Source organism: Oncorhynchus nerka, linkage group LG11 (genome assembly GCF_034236695.1).
Source record: "Oncorhynchus nerka isolate Pitt River linkage group LG11, Oner_Uvic_2.0, whole genome shotgun sequence".
In the NCBI taxonomy this organism is placed as follows: Eukaryota; Metazoa; Chordata; class Actinopteri; order Salmoniformes; family Salmonidae; genus Oncorhynchus; species Oncorhynchus nerka.
The window spans coordinates 33,126,628-33,147,127 of NC_088406.1; the positions used below are offsets into that span (position 1 = coordinate 33,126,628).

At 43.7% G+C, this 20,500-nt stretch overlaps 2 protein-coding genes across 2 annotated transcripts in view; both read left to right on the forward strand.

Annotated features, from left to right (window-relative positions):
• The window catches only part of LOC115136717 (neural cell adhesion molecule 1-like), a 124,911-nt gene extending 119,615 nt beyond the window's left edge, over nt 1–5,296 (forward strand). Inside the window, 3 exon segments of the mRNA XM_065024431.1 lie at nt 571–786; nt 788–2,026; nt 2,821–5,296. Of these exon segments, the coding sequence (XP_064880503.1) occupies nt 571–786; nt 788–2,026; nt 2,821–2,929 (1,564 nt within the window). The 3' untranslated portion in view covers nt 2,930–5,296.
• A 657-nt stretch (nt 5,297–5,953) lies between these two features.
• LOC115137761 (zinc finger and BTB domain-containing protein 16-A-like) overlaps nt 5,954–20,500 on the forward strand; it is a 30,736-nt gene continuing 16,189 nt past the window's right edge. Inside the window, exons 1-4 of the mRNA XM_065024432.1 lie at nt 5,954–6,040; nt 8,900–10,182; nt 15,897–15,997; nt 18,670–18,756. Coding sequence (XP_064880504.1) covers nt 8,987–10,182; nt 15,897–15,997; nt 18,670–18,756 — 1,384 coding nt within the window. The 5' untranslated portion in view covers nt 5,954–6,040; nt 8,900–8,986. The remainder of the gene's footprint in view (nt 6,041–8,899; nt 10,183–15,896; nt 15,998–18,669; nt 18,757–20,500) is intronic.

Here is a 20,500-nt window from a genome sequence, read left to right on the forward strand (position 1 = left end):
GGGGGGGGTGAAAGGGTTTTTGCTGCCATAATACATTTTTCTCAGGAGGATTTTCTCAGGAAATTTCTTGGGAGATTTAGCTTTTCGATATCAAGGTTGAATCGCTACCAGTCAAAGACGTGGATAGATCCACTGTGCTTTTGTCCTCCTGTACATGGTGAACTTGATGAAACCAGTCTAAAAACGGAGACATTAAAAACTGTAGTCACATGAGATGAGTGTCTGGTACTATTCAACCCTTCAGGTGGTTGTGTGTAGTGATCCTTTCCTTTAGAAAGACCTCTGTGTTTTCAGTTCATTAGACCCTACATGTTCTCCATGTTAGTCTGTGCATGGACAGTGTCCTTTGTTATTTGATGTGCCTCACCGCATGGAATCCCCTGGTGTGTCCTTTCTCTCCAGTTGATGTTGGCTGCTCTGTGTGTGTGATATCTAACTGCATGCCTCCCCTAACCCTAACCTCCTGCCTGCTCCTCATGTCCACCCCTCCTCCCCAGTCCCCACATCGGGTCCCAGTCACCTCAGTGTCTAGTGTGTGTGTCTCTGCTCTCTCCCTGCTCTCTCTCCCAGGCTGGCTGCCCTGGCTCTGGACACCCTCTCGTCTGTAGCCACCATCTCTGACACAGCCAACACAATCTATGACCCCGCCCAGGACAGCCCCTCTAGCGAGAGCACCGCACTCACCTGTAGCCTGTCTGCCCCCTCTACTGACCCCCTGTCTACCCCCGTTACTGACCCCCTGCCTGCCACTGCCCCCGCCCCGGCACCCACCTCAGAGTCCAACACAGCCCCCCAACCCCCTCATCTCCACCTCTGACATCACAGCAATCCCTCTGTTAGACCTTCTAGAAGACAGCTCTCCTAGAGCAGAGGACAAAATGTCTGCCACTGCTGTTAGTGCCACAGATTGCCCTAAATCTCTTAAAAAGTCCCCTATTCCAATACCACCTAGGCGTCGAAACTCTAACAGACCTGCTCCTTCTCCTCCCACTCCCAAGAGCCCCACACCAACCCACTTCACCACTGTGGTCTCCAGGAAATCTGCCCCAGGCAGTCCCTCCCTTGCCCCCTCCACTGCCTCTCCTATCCAAAACACGAGGAAAGCTGCTCCCTCTCCTTCTCCTATGGCGTTCACTTTCCCAGCCTCTGACACCTCCACCGATAAACCTGCACCTACTGCCACCAGCACTGTTACCCCTGTCCCTGGTACCCCTACTGTCCTGGGCTCTAGTACACCTGACCCTGACAAACCTGACTCTACTACCAAAGACACTCACACTCCTGCCCCTAATATAGACCCCACTACCACTCCCACATCTGTCCCTAATATAGACCCCACTACCACTCCCACATCTGTCCCTAATATAGACCCCACTACCACTCCCACATCTGTCCCTAATATAGACCCCACTACCACTCCCACATCTGTCCCTAATATAGACCCCACTACCACTCCCACACCTGTCCCTAATATAGACCCCACTACCACTCCCACATCTGTCCCTAATATAGACCCCACTACCACTCCCACATCTGTCCCTAGTGCTCCTACTACTGCCTTCAATGCTGATGTAACTGCTGCTATCGTTCATGAGGACACAACTAAATGTGCCCTTGTTTTCCCAGACATTCTCACTCTTACTCCTGCTCCCACACCTGCCCCTAATGCTCCCACTGCTCTGAGCTTTACCACACCTGCTGCCCCCACGGTCACTATCACACCTGCCTCTACTACCTGCGACACCCCAACACCCACCCTGACCCCCCACATACCCATCACCACAGAGCCCCAAGCCCCAGAGATACAGTTTGAGTTGACCAATGGGGTGGCGACTAAGAGCCCCTCCCTGCCGCCAGCAGGGTCCACTGGGTTTCAGAGTAGTCCCACTCCCTCCCCTGCCCCTGTCCCTTCCTCCTCCTCCTTCCAGGCTAACGGAGACGGGTTCGGGGCAGACCTCCAGGCCTCAGGCCCTCCTGCTCTGGAGGAGTTAGACAGTCTGGCCAAGGCTGCTCCACTCAACAACGAGTATGGCTCCCTCTAGAGGTTTATACGTGTCAATGTTTTTGTGTGCCCATTTAACTTCTATTCTATTATCGCTCAGTCACCAACCTTCCATTTGTCCTGTGAAGTGAAATTGTAGTAGTCAATTGTGGTAACAGTGGTGATAATTGTTAATTAATGAGACGTGTGTAATGGTGACAGAAGTGCTGTAGTCATTGCCATGGTAGTGGTTGTGTGTAGGTAGCATCATGTGGAGTGTACAGTGCTGTGTAGTAGTATGGTACTCCTTGTAGAATGTGTTGTGGAGGTTGTGCAGTAGCAGTGTTGTAATGACAGTGCCAGGCATTATTACTGCTCTTAGGCTGGGGAAAGGGCCAAAGACTAGATCTGACCTTTCACTCACCCAGACACTGCAACAGACTATCATTTGGTTATTATGTGGTCCTTAGTACTGCTCTATCGCTTTGACTCAGAGGTGCTCTGTAATTATATTACTTGTGCTGGTATCAATCATCTAACAATTACTACCTCTGGCCATTGTCCAAAAATATATTGGAAAAGTAGCGTTAAGAGAGTTGGGCCCTTAACCGAAAGGTCGCTGGTTTGAATCCCTGAGCCGACTAGGTGAACAATCTGTTGATGTGCCCTTGAGCAAGGCACTTAACCCTAATGTATCCTGTAAGTCTCTCTGCATAAGCGTGTGCTAGAATGTAAATGTGTATTTGGGGTGTTTTTTGTTTGAACGCAGCTGTTGTTTCTCTATTACATTGCAGGTAGACTGTAATGACTGTTCATTTCTAATATTCTCTCCATTGCAGGAAGATATTTGGAGATGAGAAGAGTAAAGTGGAGGAGGTGAAGACAGCCCAGTCAGAGGTGACCACAGAACACAACGATGTCACACAGACAAGCGACAGCAAGGCATGATTGGGCAGCCTCAGCCAACCCAAGATGGCGGCGGCAGCAACACTCATTACAGTCTGCAGCAGTTTTTCTTTCCAGTGCCCTTTCTGCATTTCCAGAACAACATGTGTCTGTGCAATAGAGTCCATTAGAGCACAATCTGGTTGTGCAAAAGTCAAATATTCTCACGTATGATTTGTTTTGCTACACCCATTGAACACTAAAGAACACAATTTGAGTGATCTCAAGTGGTATAGGAAACAACATTTCTCAGAGTTATAATTGTTTTCAGTGTGGTTGCAGATAAACAATGGATTATTCAGGAACATAACACTGAGTGTACAAAACATTAGGAACACCTTTCTAATATTGAGTTGCACCCCCCTTTGCCATCAGAACAGCCTCAGTTCTTCTGGGCATGGACTCTACAAGGTGTCGAAAGAATTCCACAGGGATGCTGGCCCATGTTGACTCCAATGCTTCTTACGGTTGTGTCATGTTGGCTGGATGTCCTTTGGGTGATGTACCATTCTTAATACACACGGGAAGCTGTTGAGTGTGGAAAACCCAGCAGCATTGCAGTTCTTGACACACTCAAATGAGTGTACCTGGTAAATACTATCATACCCCATTCAAATGCACTTCAATATGTTGTCCTCCGCAGTCACCCTCCGAATAGCACACATAAACAATCCATGTCTCAATTGTCACAAGACTTCAAAATCCTTCTTTAACCTGTCTCCTCCCCTTCATCTACACTGATTGAAGTGGATTTAACAGATGACGTCAATAATAGCCTTCACCAGGATTCACCTGGTCGGTCTGTCATGGAAAGAGCAGGTGTTTCTAATGTGTTGTACACTCAATGTATAATATATATATATATATATATGAAGAGATTGACTATATAGACATTACTTTATTATTTCCATGTTACATTGTTCAAATGTTTTGAGGGCTAGTCTCATCGAATAGTCTCATCGAATAGTTTGTTTGCATGTCTGATTTGCAAATGGTTCTTAATGTTTTGTTTGAAACATTTGACTGTTTTACTCTTTATGTCTGTATTAGGGTGGGTTATCATACAGATTGTTTTCATGTTTCAAACAGAGGTTAATTGACGGAGACTGACCTGTAGCAGCCCACAGTGCTGGGAATGCTCTGGTTTCAGAGAAACCGCGTATCAGGAGTTATCATATGAGATGTCTTCAACTCACTGTACCTGGGGGTTCATAAAATGAATACTATATTGTGCTAAATGGAGAAGTGCGTATTGAGCAGCTAATATTGTACCGGTATTCACAATGGAACACAAGATAGAACAAAGTGCAACAGATCCAATGGTTCTCACAGAGAAAGGTTGTAGAGAAGAACTTTAAGTGATCTAAGTGAATGTCTCATCATGACCCAAGCTTCACCACTTCCATGTTTTAACATCAACTATGATGAGTATCTTATCATATTCACAAGAAAACAAATCAAATGCTTGACTTTTATTGTTTAAAATTGTGTTTTTGAAGCAAAAATCTTTAAAAGCATTTTTGTACTCTCTAAATGGAAAGGTTTCTTTTCCACTCCTGACTGCGAGCTTGTGCACTGTGACTGTGTCAGTGGATTGTCTTGTCGTCACTTTCAATAATATCTACATAGCTTTGTCATGAAAGGTTTACCTATATATTCTTTTTAAAATGGTATCTATGAAAACAGTACAGCAAATGACTTAATATGGTCATTGTGACACATACAGTATATATACAGTTGTTGATCTCTCCCCGTCACACAGCGGTCTACTGTGGCCTGTAACACAGCCTGGGGAGATATGTTGAGTTTTTGGCATGATGAATTCAAACTGTACTTTATCAAATATGTGTAACAGAAACCCAAATAGACATACCTATATTTATTTAGGCAATGTGAGTTTCATATTGAGTTATGAGAGGGAGTTATCAGAATGAGGTCTGTTCAGGCCTATAAAACGCTTTATTTTAGTCCCCAGTTGTTGTTCAAGTGTTCTGTAATGTTGTCTTTGAATTGATTTTGTTTTTGTACAATAGCAGGCATCATGAGCTTGTTGCCTGTTGACTTTATAATGCCAGAGACGGAGGGCAGGTTGGTAATCTGACAACAGTAGAAAACAACACTCCAACATGTTCATATGTTGTACTGCCACTTTCATGTAAACAATCATTCCCCTCAGTATTTCAGTGGCATAGAACAGTCATGCCAGAACCTGTACAATACAACCCTGCTGTTGTCATCCTCCCACCCTGTCCCTTGTCTCTGGAGCCTCTTGTTCTTATTGGGTCAAACCCAGTGGACCGTTCTGCTCTCAGCGGTGTACAGTCTGAATACTAACCAATTTACAAAATAAAACAAGGTTTTGGAACCTCACGCTGTTTACCATTGTTTTCATGGCAAATCCTTGTTTTATCCCATTATATTAGTCTGCCCTATTCCCCCATCTTGTTTGTGGATATAGTATACAAGTGTGAGCACTAGGTGGCATGAAATGACCATTTACAAGTGTAGTATTTTTTTGCCAGATTATATCAATGTCCTTGATGATAAAGTAATATGACTCCTTGATGAAGGTATTAAATTATTACATTCTAGATTAGATGAAGAAATGGGAGAATGGGAGATGGTAACAGAGTATAATAATGGGTTGCTGTTGCTGTATTTCCAGAGTCCCTGAGTTAGTGACTCCTGTTGCTCCTCTCTCTAGACTAGAGTGACGAATAGAATTGTAATGAGCCAAGGTCAGATCCATATCACCCAGGCAGATCCCACAGTATTTTTTAAATCTGAATTTATACTATTTCAGTAAGTGATTAATAATGGTTAATTGAACTAATTGGTTTCAATTGCATCTGGATCTAAAGACTACTGACTTTTATTCACCCTGCCCAAAACCTAGGTTGTGAGGACTGTTGCCCTGTAGATGTCTCTCTTTCCAGCCTTGATAGAACCGGGAACAGAGGACAATCATTCAAAGCTGTGACGTCGCCTGGGTGATGATTTGCCTACTTGGAGCGTGGATGAGTTTGGAGCTGGTTCTGTGAATTGCCTTGCCATTATGTTGCCTGAATGATAAAGCAATCAATCGGCTAAGTGAGGACATAACAGGCCACTAAGGTAAGGGGAATTATAGTGAAAAATATTGCAAGAATACTGCCATTGCACAGGTGATTCGAATATACTTTCTGAAATAGCTATTATTCAACCTATTTGCAATTCATGGACAATGTTAAATTATTAGTTGACATATTTACTAAATGGCATTCCCTTTGTGTTATTGTATACGTGTTCGCATTTCCGAAAATGTTATTGAGCCTAAAGTTTCCCCGCAGTTAGTGTAACAGGGATTTAAAAACTTGACTGCTTAGTATGCTCGCGGTACGATCAGACAGAGAGAGACGTGACTGAGCGGTGATGTGCGGTGCGCCCAGGCTATATGTTGTTCCTATACAGTTTAACATTACGGCGATAGTGAATTATTTCATGTTTAGAGATTTAGTAACTATATCATTTTAAATGCTGGTGTTTTGGGGTAGGAATTCGTGATTCCATCAAAGCTCAGTTTGCACCTGATGCGCTCTGTTGCTGAACTACCCAGGCTGAGTTTCAGCATTACCCATCAAGTGGATATGGGTCAGTGGTCACTGAAGGTCAGAAAATATAACCAATAATCATGTAACTATTTGTTGTAGCATTTATTTATATGAGCTATATTGGTTTAGGAGTGGCCACCCCTAAAAACATTACGCCTTGATCACACGGACAGTGTCTGCGCAAAATGATACCATATCTTGATACACAGTACCAGTCAAAAGTTTGGACACACCTACTCATTCAAGGGCTTTACTTTATTTTGACTATTTTCTACATTGTAGAATAATAGTGAAGACATCAAAACTATGAAATAACACATGGAATCATGTAGTAACATAAACAGTGTTAAACAAATCAAAATATATTTTATACTTGAGATTCTTCAAAGTAGCCCCCTTTTGCCTTGATGACAGCTTTGCAAACTCTTGGCATTCTCTCAACCAGCTTCATAAGATAGTTACACGGAATGCATTCCAATTAACAAGTGTGCCTTGTTAAAAGTTAATTTGTTGAATTTCTTTCTTTAATGTATTTGAGCCAATCAGTTGTGTTGTGACAAGGTCGGGGTGGTATACAAAACATAGCCCTATTTGGTAAAAGACCAAGTTAATATTATGGCAAGAACAGCACAAATAAGAAAAGAGAAACACCAGTACTTTAAGACATGAAGGTCAGTCTGGAAAATGTCCAAAACTTTGAAAGTGTCTTCAAGTGTAGTTGCAAAAACCATTAAGCGCTATGATGAAACTGGCTCTCATGAGGACCGCCACAGGAAAGGAACATCCAGAGTTACATCTGCCGCAGAGGATAAATTCATTAGAAATAACTGCAACTCAGATTGCAGCCAAAATAAATGCTTCACGGAGTTCAAGTAACAGACACATCTCAACATCAACTGTTCAGAGGAGACTGCGTGAATCAGGCCTTCATGGTCGAATTACTGCATAGAAACCACTACTAAAGGACACCAATAAGAAGAAGAGACTTGATTTGGCCAAGAAACACGAGCAATGGACATTAGACAGGTGGTCTGATGTCAACATTTTGGTCTGATGAGTCAAAACTTTGTTTCCAACCGCCGTGTCTTTGTGAGACGCAGAGTAGGTGAACCGATGATCTCCACATGTGTGGTTTCCACCATGAAATATGGAGAAGGAGGTGTGATGGTGTGGGGGTGCTTGGCTGGTGACACTGTCTGTGATTTAATTAGAATTCAAGGCACAATTAACCAGCATGGCTACCACAGCATTCTGCAGCGATACAACATCCCATCTGGTTTGCGCTTAGTGGGACTATCATTTGTTTTTCAACAGGACAATGACCCCAAAAACACCTCCAAGCTGTGTAAGGGCTTTTTGTCCAAGAAGGAGAGTGACGGAGTGCTGCATCAGATCATCTGGCCTCCACAATCACCTGACCTCAACCCATTTGAGATGGTTTGGAATGAGTTGGACCGCAGAGTGAAGGAAAAGCAACCAACAAGTGGAAACTCCTTCAAGACTGTTGGAAAAGCATTCCTCGTGAAGCTGGTTGAGAGAATGCCAAGAGTGTGCAAAGCTGTCATTAAGGCAAAGGGTGGCTACTTTAAAGAATCTAAAATAAAGATATATTTTGATTTGTTTAACACTTTTTTGGTTACTACATGATTCCATATGTGTTATTTCATAGTTTTGATGTCTTCACTATTATTCTACAATGTAGAAAATAGTAAAAAATAAAGACAAACCCCCTTGAATGAGTAGGTGTGTCCAAACTTTTGACTGGTACTGTATATCAGCCAGCGGTGCTAATTTCTCGATCACACCGACAGGGTTTGCATTTTGGGAACACCAGAAGTACATTGATTTCCAGTGGAACGTTGCGTTTGCCTTGCAGCATTACGTTGCAGAGGCAGTTGCAGTGAATTCTGTTTGGTTCATACTTTCGACAGAAATGGTAGCAGAAGGTGAATGTTTAACTTTTGCATACTATTTTGCGCAATTAAGCTGTAGGTGTGATCGAGGCATAATACATTTACAGCACATGTAATAGTGCATGGCTCTGTCTGCTTGCAGCCTATGGCATGTAGGCATACGTAACCAGTCTCAAACAGACCTCATGGGGCATTGCTGGATTTGGGGAGCCTATAAATCCCCTGTGTTTGCTTCCAGTGTATTTCCTTATAGTGACATATTACTATACAATATCAACATTTTAGCCCCTGACATTTGGTCAGCCAGTGCTAAAGTATTATTACTTTTCCCTCTACAATTGTTGAACATGCAAGATATTGACACACAACATAATTCTAATGTTTTTACAAACACCATGGCAATCAACCAGACCATTCTTCATTACCATGATCTGAGATGTAATATTTCATGTGGTTTCTCCTCTATCTAGACTTATAGACACACTGAAGGTGGGATAGAACACACCTCATGCGTGGGCTCAGAGAGGGTCCGAGGCTGTACGGATCATCTGACTAAGATGGGTGTTCTCCAGCTCCACAACCCCACGCTCCCCGCCACGCTCCTGCACAGGGCCAATCATATGCGTCTGTCGGGAACGCTGTGTGACGTAATCATCACGGTGGATGGCCAGGAGTTCCCGGCCCACCGCACCGTCCTGGCCTGCACCAGCAAGATGTTTGAGATTTTATTCCACCGCAGCAGCCTGCGCTACGCACTCGATTTCCTCTCCCCCAAGACCTTCCAGCAGATCCTGGAGTACGCCTACACGGCCTCCCTGCAGGCCACGGCCGAGGACCTGGATGACCTGCTGTACGCCGCTGAGATCCTGGAGATCGAGTACCTGGAGGAGCAGTGCCTCAAGGTCCTGGAGACCATCCAGTCAGAGGAGAAGCAGGACCACCTGAGTCTGAGTGGGAGGAACCACGGGTCTGGAGAGAGTGAACAAAGCAGGGCAAGGCACTGGAGGAACATGCTAATCTCCAAGAAGCATTCCATGCAGGAGGGTGGTATCAACCCCACCGCCCTGCACCACCTGGCACTGTACCACATGACTGACAGGAGTCCCTCTGGGCCAGGGGGACTACCTATGGGGCTCCCTGTAGCCAGCCCAACACAAGATGGAGGGGTTAGTCTGGAGGGCCTGGGTCAGTCTCCACTGCAGTACAGCCTCAATGGAGCCCAGGAGCCATTCCTGCCTCTGGCTAAGAGGATAAAGACAGAGGACAATAACATGCAGGTGGATGAAGCCAATGGCTACGAGGGCCAGTCCAACAGCGGAGGGGAGGGGGGCTGTGAGTCGGACCAGCCAAGAGAAGAGGGCCCGGGGACCCCCCAAAGAGGCAGTGTCATCACATCTGCTAGAGAGCAGCACTCGGGCCAAGAGGAGGGGGGCATAGTGGGGAACAACTCTCCTCTGGACAGTTTCCCTGGGCTGGCTGAGAAACACCTGGCCTCCCTCTACTCCTCCATGCCGTCCAATCACATAGGGGAGTTGGGGCTGCCTATGCCCATGTCGGTGGCCCCTTCCCTGGCCATGTCCCTGGACCTGAGGGCCTATGGGGGGCTCCTGAACCAGGGCCTGCTCCACAGGGAGATCCTCAGCAGGCTGGGACAGTTTGCTGCAGGGATGAGGCGGGAGGGCCAGAGTCAGACTCAGAGCAGTGGGGACTGTGGTCTCCAGCTGCACGACAGAGAGGTCATGGAGCAACACAGGTAGAGCACATAGTTTAGCTGACTGCATACACCACTTACTGTTATATCTCTAGGGGTATACAGGTATAATGGATATCTAGGTATTATTGAAGGAGGTCTTTTGTTGGAGAGTGAAACAGCATTTATTTTAGCAGAATGTAAATTATTATAATGTTGTGATAATTTAGTAAATGCTGGTAATCAAAGTAAATTGCAATTCGCTTATGTCACCCCTTCACCCACAAAGTGTTCTGTCTGGTCACTATACACTAGGAGGTCTGTGAGAGACAGACAGAGGGATGTGGAGTGTGTATGTGTGTGTGTGGTGAGTCTGGAGTCGCCATGCTAAATGGTTAATTGTTTTGTTAGGATGTGAAGGAAGAGACAAATTGTAGTGTACAACTTCTAATTTAAAGGTTGACGTCTTTTTGGTCTTAATTAACTTTTAACACATTAAAAGACTTCAAAGGAAAGAGCTGGGAGCATTGATATTAAATATGTTAAATATGTTTAAAAAGACACCTGCTCTTGTGCCTGAATAGAAGGATTTCATAAGAGGTATGAAATAGATCTTTGTTGGCAGCTTAGCAGACATGGTGTGGCATAATGAAGCTGTTTACAAAGTTGCAAACATTTTCGCAATTCTGTAAGATTATTTTTTATTAGATGTGCCTCGTACTTAACAAACTGTCTCTGAGTGCATGTGGTATGCATTCCTTTGCATTAGTGAGGAGGGAGGAAGGAGAGTAGCTTGCCTGTACAGAGATCTAAAGGCTTCTCAGCATGTGAAGGTAGACGCCACTGGTTGATGCTTTAACCAGTGGCTGAGGGTTTAAATAGGTTTGGGGGTCTAGACTAGTGTAACGCTTTTCTTCTTCCTCTGACGAGGAGTATGAAATATCGGACCAATGAGCAGCGTGGTAAGTGTCCATAATATATTTAATAAACTGAACACAGAATACAAAAGAACAAGAGAAATACATTAAAACCCGAAACAGTTCTGTATGGAAAACACAGGTACAGAAAACAACTACCCACAACCCATAGTGGGAAAACAGGCTGCCTAAGTATGGTTCTCAATCAGAGACAACGATCGACAGCTGCCTCTGATTGGGAACCATACCAGGCCAAACACAGAAAAGGCTAAACATAGAATGCCCCCCCCCCCCCAACTCACGCCATGACCAAACTTAAACAGAGACATAAACAAGGAACTAAGGTCAGGATGTGACAACTAGAGATTGGTGGGTTTAAACTAGAGCTTGGTGGGTTTAAACTAGAGGTTGGTTGGTTTAAAGAGGATGGTGATTTTAGACTAGAGGTTGGTGGATTTAAAGAGGTTGGTGGATTTAAAGAGGTTGGTGGATTTAAAGAGGTTGGTGGGTTTAAAGAGTTTGGTGGGTTAGACTATAGGTTAGTGGGTTTAAAGAGGTTGGGGATTTTAGACTAGAGGTTGGTGGGTTTGAAGAGGTTGGTGAGTTTGAAGAGGTTAGTGGGTTTAAAGAGGTTGGTGGGTTTAAAGATGTTGGTGGGTTTAAACTGGAGGTTGGTGGGTTTAGACTAGAGGTTGGTGGGTTTAGACTAGAGGTTGATGGGTTTAGACTAGAGGTTGGTGGGTTTAAAGAGGTTGGTGGGTTTAGACTAGCGGTTGGTGAGTTTATAGAGGTTGGTGGATTTAAATAGGTTGGTGGGTTTAAAGATGTTGATGGGTTAGACTATAGGTTGGTCAGTTTAAAGAGGTTGGTGATTTTAGACTAGAGGTTAGTGTGTTTAGACTAGAGGTTAGTGTGTTTGGACTAGAGGTTGTTGGGTTAAAGAGGTTGGTGGGTTTAGACTAGAGGTTGGTGAGTTTATAGAGGTTGGTGGATTTAAATAGGTTGGTGGGTTTAAACTAGATGTTGGTGGGTTTAGGAGGCTGGGGTATTTAAATAGGTTGGTGGGTTTAAACTAAATGTTGGTGGGTTTAAAGAGGTTGGTGTATTTAAAGAGGTTGGTGGGTTTAAAGATGTTGGTGGGTTAGACTATAGGTTGGTCAGTTTAAATAGGTTGGTGTATTTAAAGAGGTTGGTGATTTTAGACTAGAGGTTGATGGGTTAGACTATAGGTTGGTTAGTTTAAATAGGTTGGTGTATTTAAAGAGGTTGGTGTATTTAAAGAGGATGGTGATTTTAGACTAGAGGTTGGTGGGTTAAAGAGGATGGTGATTTTAGACTAGAGGTTGGTGGGTTAGAGGTTGGTGTATTTAAAGAGGTTGGTGGGTTTAAAGATGTTGGTGGGTTAGACTAGAGGTTGGTCAGTTTAAATAGGTTGGTGTATTTAAAGAGGTTGGTGATTTTAGACTAGAGGTTAGTGGGTTAGACTATAGGTTGGTTAGTTTAAATAGGTTGGTGTATTTAAAGAGGTTGGTGTATTTAAAGAGGATGGTGATTTTAGACTAGAGGTTGGTGGGTTAAAGACGATGGTGATTTTAGACTTGAAGTTGGTGGGTTTAAAGAGTTTGGTGGGTTTAAAGAGGTTGGTGGGTTTAGACTAGAGGTTGGTGGGTTTAGACTAGAGGTTGGTGCGTTTAGACTAGAGGTTGGTGGGTTTAAATTGTTTGGTGGGTCTAAACTAGATGTTGGTGGATTTAAAGCGTTTGGTGGGTTTAACGATGTTGGTGGGTTAGACTATACGTTGGTCAGTTTGGTCAGGTTGGTGATTTTAGACTAGAGGTTGGTGAGTTTATAGAGGTTGGTGGATTTACATAGGTTGGTGGGTTTAAATTAGATGTTGGTGGGTTTAGGAGGCTGGGGTATTTAAATAGGTTGGTGGGTTTAAACTAAATGTTGGTGGGTTTAAAGAGGTTGGTGTATTTAAATAGGTTGGTGGGTTTAAAGATGTTGGTGGGTTAGACTATAGGTTGGTCAGTTTAAATAGGTTGGTGTATTTAAAGAGGTTGGTGATTTTAGACTAGAGGTTGATGGGTTAGACTATAGGTTGGTTAGTTTAAATAGGTTGGTGTATTTAAAGAGGTTGGTGTATTTAAAGAGGATGGTGATTTTAGACTAGAGGTTGGTGGGTTAAAGAGGATGGTGATTTTAGACTAGAGGTTGGTGGGTTAGAGGTTGGTGTATTTAAAGAGGTTGGTGGGTTTAAAGATGTTGGTGGGTTAGACTAGAGGTTGGTCAGTTTAAATAGGTTGGTGTATTTAAAGAGGTTGGTGATTTTAGACTAGAGGTTAGTGGGTTAGACTATAGGTTGGTTAGTTTAAATAGGTTGGTGTATTTAAAGAGGTTGGTGTATTTAAAGAGGATGGTGATTTTAGACTAGAGGTTGGTGGGTTAAAGACGATGGTGATTTTAGACTTGAAGTTGGTGGGTTTAAAGAGTTTGGTGGGTTTAAAGAGGTTGGTGGGTTTAGACTAGAGGTTGGTGGGTTTAGACTAGAGGTTGGTGCGTTTAGACTAGAGGTTGGTGGGTTTAAACTGGAGGTTGGTGGGTTTAGACTACAGGTTGATGGGTTTAGAATAGAGGTTGGTGGGTTTAAATTGTTTGGTGGGTCTAAACTAGATGTTGGTGGATTTAAAGCGTTTGGTGGGTTTAACGATGTTGGTGGGTTAGACTATACGTTGGTCAGTTTGGTCAGGTTGGTGATTTTAGACTAGAGGTTGGTGGGTTTAAAGAGGTTGGTGGGTTTAAAGAGGTTGGTGGGTTTAAAGAGGTTGGTGGGTTTAAAGAGGTTGGTGGGTTTAAAGAGGTTGGTGATTTTAGACTAGAGGTTCTTGATTTTAGACTAGAGGTTGGTGGGTTTAAAGAGGTTGGTGGGTTTAAAGAGGTTGGTGGGTTTAAAGAGGTTGGTGGGTTTAGACTAGAGGTTGGTGGGTTTAAACTGGAGGCTGGTGGGTTTAGACTACAGGTTGATGGGTTTAGAATAGAGGTTGGTGGGTTTAGACTAGAGTTTGGTGAGTTTAAACTAGATGTTGGTGGGTGTAAACTAGAGGTTGGTGCGTTTATTGAGGTTATTGGGTTTAGACCAGAGGTTGTGGATTTAAATAGGTTGGTAGGTTTAAACTAGAGGTTGGTGGGTTTAAACTAAATGTTGATGGGTTTAGAATAAAGGTTGGTGAGTTTAAAGAGGTTGGTGAGTTTAGACTAGAGGTTGATGGGTTTACACTAGAGGTTGGTTGGTTGGTTGGTTGGTTTAAAGAGGTTGGTGGGTTTAAACTAGAGGTTGGTTGGTTTAAAGGGGGGTCCACAGGTCTACAGACAGGTGCACAGGTCCCATAACTAAATCAATCAACCAAGCCATCATCAGTATCAGAGCACCAACCTCTACGCTTTCTCCTCCCACGCAGACGGCATTTCAGGCCTGTGCCACTCCGGGTTTTGAATGAGCCTGATGACACAGAACATCCAGCAGTGTGTTAGCTAGCCAATGCTCAGTCATGGATATAGGCAGAGGTTTGAAGGTTGGAGGAGTCAGTCCTTCTGGTGACTGCTGGTGTTGTAATGAAGCTAGTCCATGTCAGGAGACAGGTCACTGAGCATCATCCACCTCAGTCACATTGACATTTCTGAGTGGAGAGAACAGGGAGAGAGAAGTTTGTTAAGGCATAGCACACCTTTTCAGAACTTTTAACTTCAGGCTTTGATTAAGTGAATTATCTAAAGGAGAAAGCTAGGAATTGTATGAGGTGTCTGGTTTATAGTGAATCTCTCTAGTTTTCTGTTGAAAATCCTCTTTTCTCTTTTATATTTTGATGTAAGTCGTGGGTGTTCTTGATTTAATTGAAGAGAGTTTTGTTGACATAATATTTTATTGGTACTATATATGAGATTCTCTGTCCTTTGTCTGTGGTCTGTTTATAACTGTCTAGAGGACTGCTGTCTGGCCATTGTGCTGCAGAGGGGAATATTAGGATAATAGTGCAGATGATGCCTCGCATGACTGAACGTGTGTGATATGATATGATGGGGTTTGCTGCAGGCAGAGCGGCGAGTCCTTTTTTTGTACTTGTTATGAGAGGATTGCCTGTCTGGTTTGCATGTGTGTATGTGTGTGTCTGTGTTTTTGTCTGTATGTGTATGTGTACGTGGGTGTTTGTGTTTGTCTTTTTGTCTGGGTCTGTATGTGTATGTGTATGTGGGTGTGGGTGTTTGTGTTTTTTGTACGTGGGTGTTTGTGTTTTTGTCTGTGTCTATGTGTACGTGTACGTGGGTGTTTGTGTTTTTGTCTGTATGTGTACGTGGGTGTTTGTGTTTTGGTCTGTATGTGTACGTGGGTGTTTGTGTTTTGGTCTGTATGTGTACGTGGGTGTTTGTGTTTTTGTCTGTATGTGTACGTGGGTGTTTGTGTTTTGGTCTGTATGTGTACGTGGGTGTTTGTGTTTTTGTCTGTATGTGTACGTGGGTGTTTGTGTTTTTGTCTGTATGTGTACGTGGGTGTCAGCACGTTTATTTGTATTGTGCTTTCTAAAATTATCCCTGAAATTTCTATTGTCTGTTCTCCTTTTGCATTCGTACAGTGTGATACTGTGTGACTCACAACTCTTAGAGACCTCTCAACTCTAATGATGCAGCAGTACAAAGAGAGGGTTGCTTTCATGATGGAATGAAACATGCTTTTCTCTACAAGGACAATGATGCCTCTGCCTTTTGAAAACACTTCAGAGAAAAGCACCAAAACGTTTTAGAGCCCAATGTCTGCTATTTGTGTGACCTCAGTCATTGGTTCATCCCAGTCCTTTCTCCCCACAGGAAGCTGCACAGTGAAGGAGAGAAGGAACACGGCTGTGAGTTTTGTGGCAAACACTTCATGGACAGTGTACGGCTCAGGATGCACATGCTCTCTCACTCAGGTAACGCTGCCATATCATGCCAATAATAGAGTACATTCCATTTACAATACCCATAACAGGACTGTACTGTTTTCACATGCACCTGTTCATGATGTCACACGTGTATTAGAAGAGTGAGGAACATGAGATATGTGTCAAAGGAAAGAGGCTTCTTCCTGTCTGTCGCCTGTCTGTATGTGTCAGTTCTTCAGGGTCTCTGTCTTCTCTTTGTCTTCTCTCTGTTGTATCTGTCTGTGTGTGTGTGTGTTTTCGGAGAGTCTGTCTGGCTCCTCGCCAGCTCTGTCCCTCTGAGTGATGACATCATCAGCTGCCGGCAGGCCTGGGTGTTCTGCCAGTGTTCCGAAGCGTGTGTGATGGCTCGCTCGCAGATGTGTGTCCAGGAACACACTGTACCCAAACTGCGACTTAATCAGACCTGACTGCTCTCCCAGCCACTTTATCCAAAATAGAGCAGGAGAAGGGGAGGGGAGAAGGCGGAGAGAGGGGCTAAAAATGAAACTAAAATATAAACAGAAACTCCACTCTGATGTTAGGAAGAATAGACACAAGGAATGCTATACGTCCCTGGCTTTCCTCTCCTCTGATATCTGTAAAAGTGTTAGGAGATGACAGATGAGAGGTTCCCTTTCTCCGAACAGTGCTCATAAACTACCTGACCTCCTCACAGTAGACATATTTTAAATCCAGGTGTAGATTTAATGATGAGTTTGAAATTCCATGTATGGAACTCCGTGATGGGAACACAATAGCTGCATCAGGTCTAGACACATTCTACTAGTTGGCTAACGGCTACTCTCCTTTACTCATCCTGTCTGCATCGGTATGACCTGATGAGACATACTGGCTATAGTGTGTGTTATATAGGCCTGTTACACATCATTTAGACACTTTGATCTTTCATTACAAAATAGATTTCTGAAACCTTCTTTCATCTGGTTTGTATTCACACACAAAATATATAGCCTCTGTATTGTACAAAGAAAGAGAGTTTGATCTTATTTCATTGTCATTGTGTGTTGCCGTATAGCCCATAGCAGCCTTTAGATCCTCTGTTGGTTGCTAAGGAGCCAGTGCTCCACAGCTCTAATGGGCTGATTTGGTATTCAGCTCGATGCTGGCTCGTATTTTGGTATGCCAGACAAAGTGTTTTGATGGAGGGCTATTGCAGCCGCGTCTGCAGACAGTTTGATGGTTTATGGATGAGAGCACACTCCATGCCTTTGACGGCACAAGACAATGTTCTCTTCTTCCCTAATCACACACAATCTCCCAACAGCACAACATAACACACTGGACACACTGTCACAGAACGTAACACATTGGACACACTGTCACAGAACATAACAAACTGGACACACTATCATAGAACATAACACAGCCAAGGACAGCCCTGCAGTACATCACAATACATCTAGGTAAAGGCTACATAGTATGCTGAAATGTTTTGTTTTCACGAAAAGGATCTGAAATTAGGTGAAATCTGTGGATGAGGTGGTTGTAGCTAGCTACAGCACTGGGACTAGTGCAGCTGTACAGGGAGGTGGGGAGAGTTGAAAGAGGACTACATTTAGGCTGTAGAGCTCCCAGTTTCCAAAGCTTGTGGGCGTTTTAATGAGTCATTTTAACTTCATTTAAAGCCAGCTGAGCAGAAAATAGATCAGTGAATAAGCCCTGGGCCAGTATGGATCTGAAACCGATTTACATCTCACCGAGAGCCAGCCCACATCCAAACAGCTGGGAGTGTATATTCTGTGTGTGTGTGTGTGTGTGTGTGTGTGTGTGTGTGTGTGTGTGTGTGTGTGTGTGTGTGTGTGTGTGTGTGTGTGTGTGTGTGTGTGTGTGTGTGTGTGTGTGTGTGTATGCATGTACTCACCCACTGTGTGCAGTATCACTATTTAGCAGAGCAACTGGCATCTCCTATAGCTGAGTGGTGTCATTGCCCTTGTCTCCTCTGATCTCTTCATAGGGACAGACAAGGGCATTCTAAAGGTGAGCAGGGTACTGTGTGTTACTGAGGGAGATGGCTAGGGAGTGTTGACTCTGGAGGGTTTCTGATAAAGGCCTATGCTGCGGGCTCAGAACAGATCGTCTGCTGTGCACAGAACACCCAGTCCTTTTGTGGCAACTCAGGTAGACAGGCTGCACACTGTTCAGAGCATGATAACAGGGTAAATACAACTCTTCAGCTAAGCTCCTCACTGTGGAAGAGAGAGGCCACGGAACACTGTCTGGTGCCTTTGTTTGGCCAGAGTTGTGTTTTTTCCACTGGGTTTTGTTCTTTTGTACTGTGTGTGACTCCTTATGTAACTGTAAACAACCAAAAGTGTTTACAGAAGAGAATGGGTACTTAGGGACTTTTAAATAGAGCATTGCATTGGCTAAAGGTTTGATATGGATTTTAATCCAACAGCTTTCTCATCTATAAAAAAATGTGGTTTGATTCTGAAATAAATGTGCAGCTTTTATAGCCATCTGAGATTCAGATGTTGATTGATTGCCATAACCATACATTCAAATTCAGTTGCACCCTCTACAGCATGATTCAAATAATTTTGTACAAGTTGCTGGCTGTTTTCTCATACTGTATACTTGAATGTTTACACCTCACAAAATAATGTACACCAAATGTTGAGCGTTTGATGATGACACATGACTGTGATTTCCCCCTGCAGCTGGAGCTGAGGCCCTGGTGTGTGATCAGTGTGGAGCTACATTCTCTGCTGAAGATGCTCTGGAGGCCCACAGACAGACACACACAGGTACTGTCTTACACACACACACACACACACACACACACACACACACACACACACACACACACACACACACACACAGGTAACACCCACAGACAAACATAGCTCACGGATGAAAACGTGCAGGTACCCAATGACTCACAGACACTCATTCACCGCCCTTAAACAAGCAGGCTACAATTGACAGGATACTGTTTGAGGTCCGTATTTGTAATGTATTCTGTCTCTCCTGCTGCTCATTCAAAACACGTTTCATAAATATATGGCTATGGGGTTTAACATTCTTGTCATTGTGCTGGCAGGGTTAATCTGTCCCTGTCATGTTGCTCCATAATTGATCAGCGAGGACGGGAAGGCCCTATCAGATATCACCCACTTATATCTCCTGGCATCCCATCTGGGTGCGTGCCTATTTTACCACAGGGCTGGCAAGCCTGACACACCAGGCACGCCTAGGCCACACTGCAAGTGCATGACAGTGTCATAGATATGCCATGCATCTAGGCTATGTGCGTGAGGAGCTGAGAGGGTATTTACTCTATTGCTCAGACTCACATCAACAACTTGAATCAACACATTTTGTTTGGGAATGATCTCATGGTGATAGACTCTGAGTATTTATCCTCTCCAGCTCAGAAGATAATGGACATCAGTGCCTGTGAACTATTCTGAAACACAATGGTTCTGAATAGCTAGACGCTCCTCTAATCAGCTGACTGAGTATCTCGTATTAAAGTTATACAAGTGAAGTTGAAGTCAAAGCTGCCTGTATATATTCCAAATATTCAGACCCTCTCCCAGTGCCTGAATCCTAGTCATTATAGTATCTAAATCAAACTCTACATTTAATGCTCTTAAACTAACCCTACAGTCGATCCACGCTGAGTGTCTGAATCCACACCTTTGCTGCTACTGTCAGAGAAAACTGATAACCCGCTCCGAAGCGTTGGGATGTAACTGTAACTCCAGGTGCCACACACAGTATGAATAGTTAATACCTGGATACATGGCGGAGTGTTAACGAGTTTCTGCCTCCTCGCCCTCAGGTTGTAAACATCCAGGGCTCAGTTGTTGGCCTGGCAGCGTATCTAGTACAGGGTACAGGAGGGCATTACTCACTCATTTTGTCATCATCTCAGCTTGGTCTGGTGTGACACATGACCCTCTTACTGCTACTTTGTACTCACAGGCTGTGCTCTGACTGGAATAGTATGATTTATTTGAGCTGTTTGGTGGTTTTAGGGAATTCAGTTCCAGTGGGCATTCTCTTTTAGAATATGCATTCACTGTACATTATAATCCTTCAAGTGTTTTTATACTTTCAACTTCTGCACTCAAAAAGATGCTGCATAAAGCTTATTTCTTCAAATATATATATATATATTTTTATATTCTGACATTTCTGCTTATTTACCTTCTTCAGTGTGTAACCTATACACTGAAGAAGGATTCATGGGTTTTACAGACCAACCAAACTTTTGGGAGAGCGCTATGATTATACTTTCAACACATCCTAGGTTTATAACCTTTGAGATCATTGGCTGAATAAATCTTGTTACCATGGTTTTGTATATCGCCATGTGACAGTATGCCAGTAAGCCAAACAAGTTTCCTCTTGGCACATTATCACAGGTCAGACCTTAGCAGCTGTAGCCCTTTAGTTCACTGATCCAGCCTCCTCAAGAAGGAAGACACCCCTACTTGACAAAGACCTTGTTGGCTCTCATATCGATCACACTACAGGGACTGC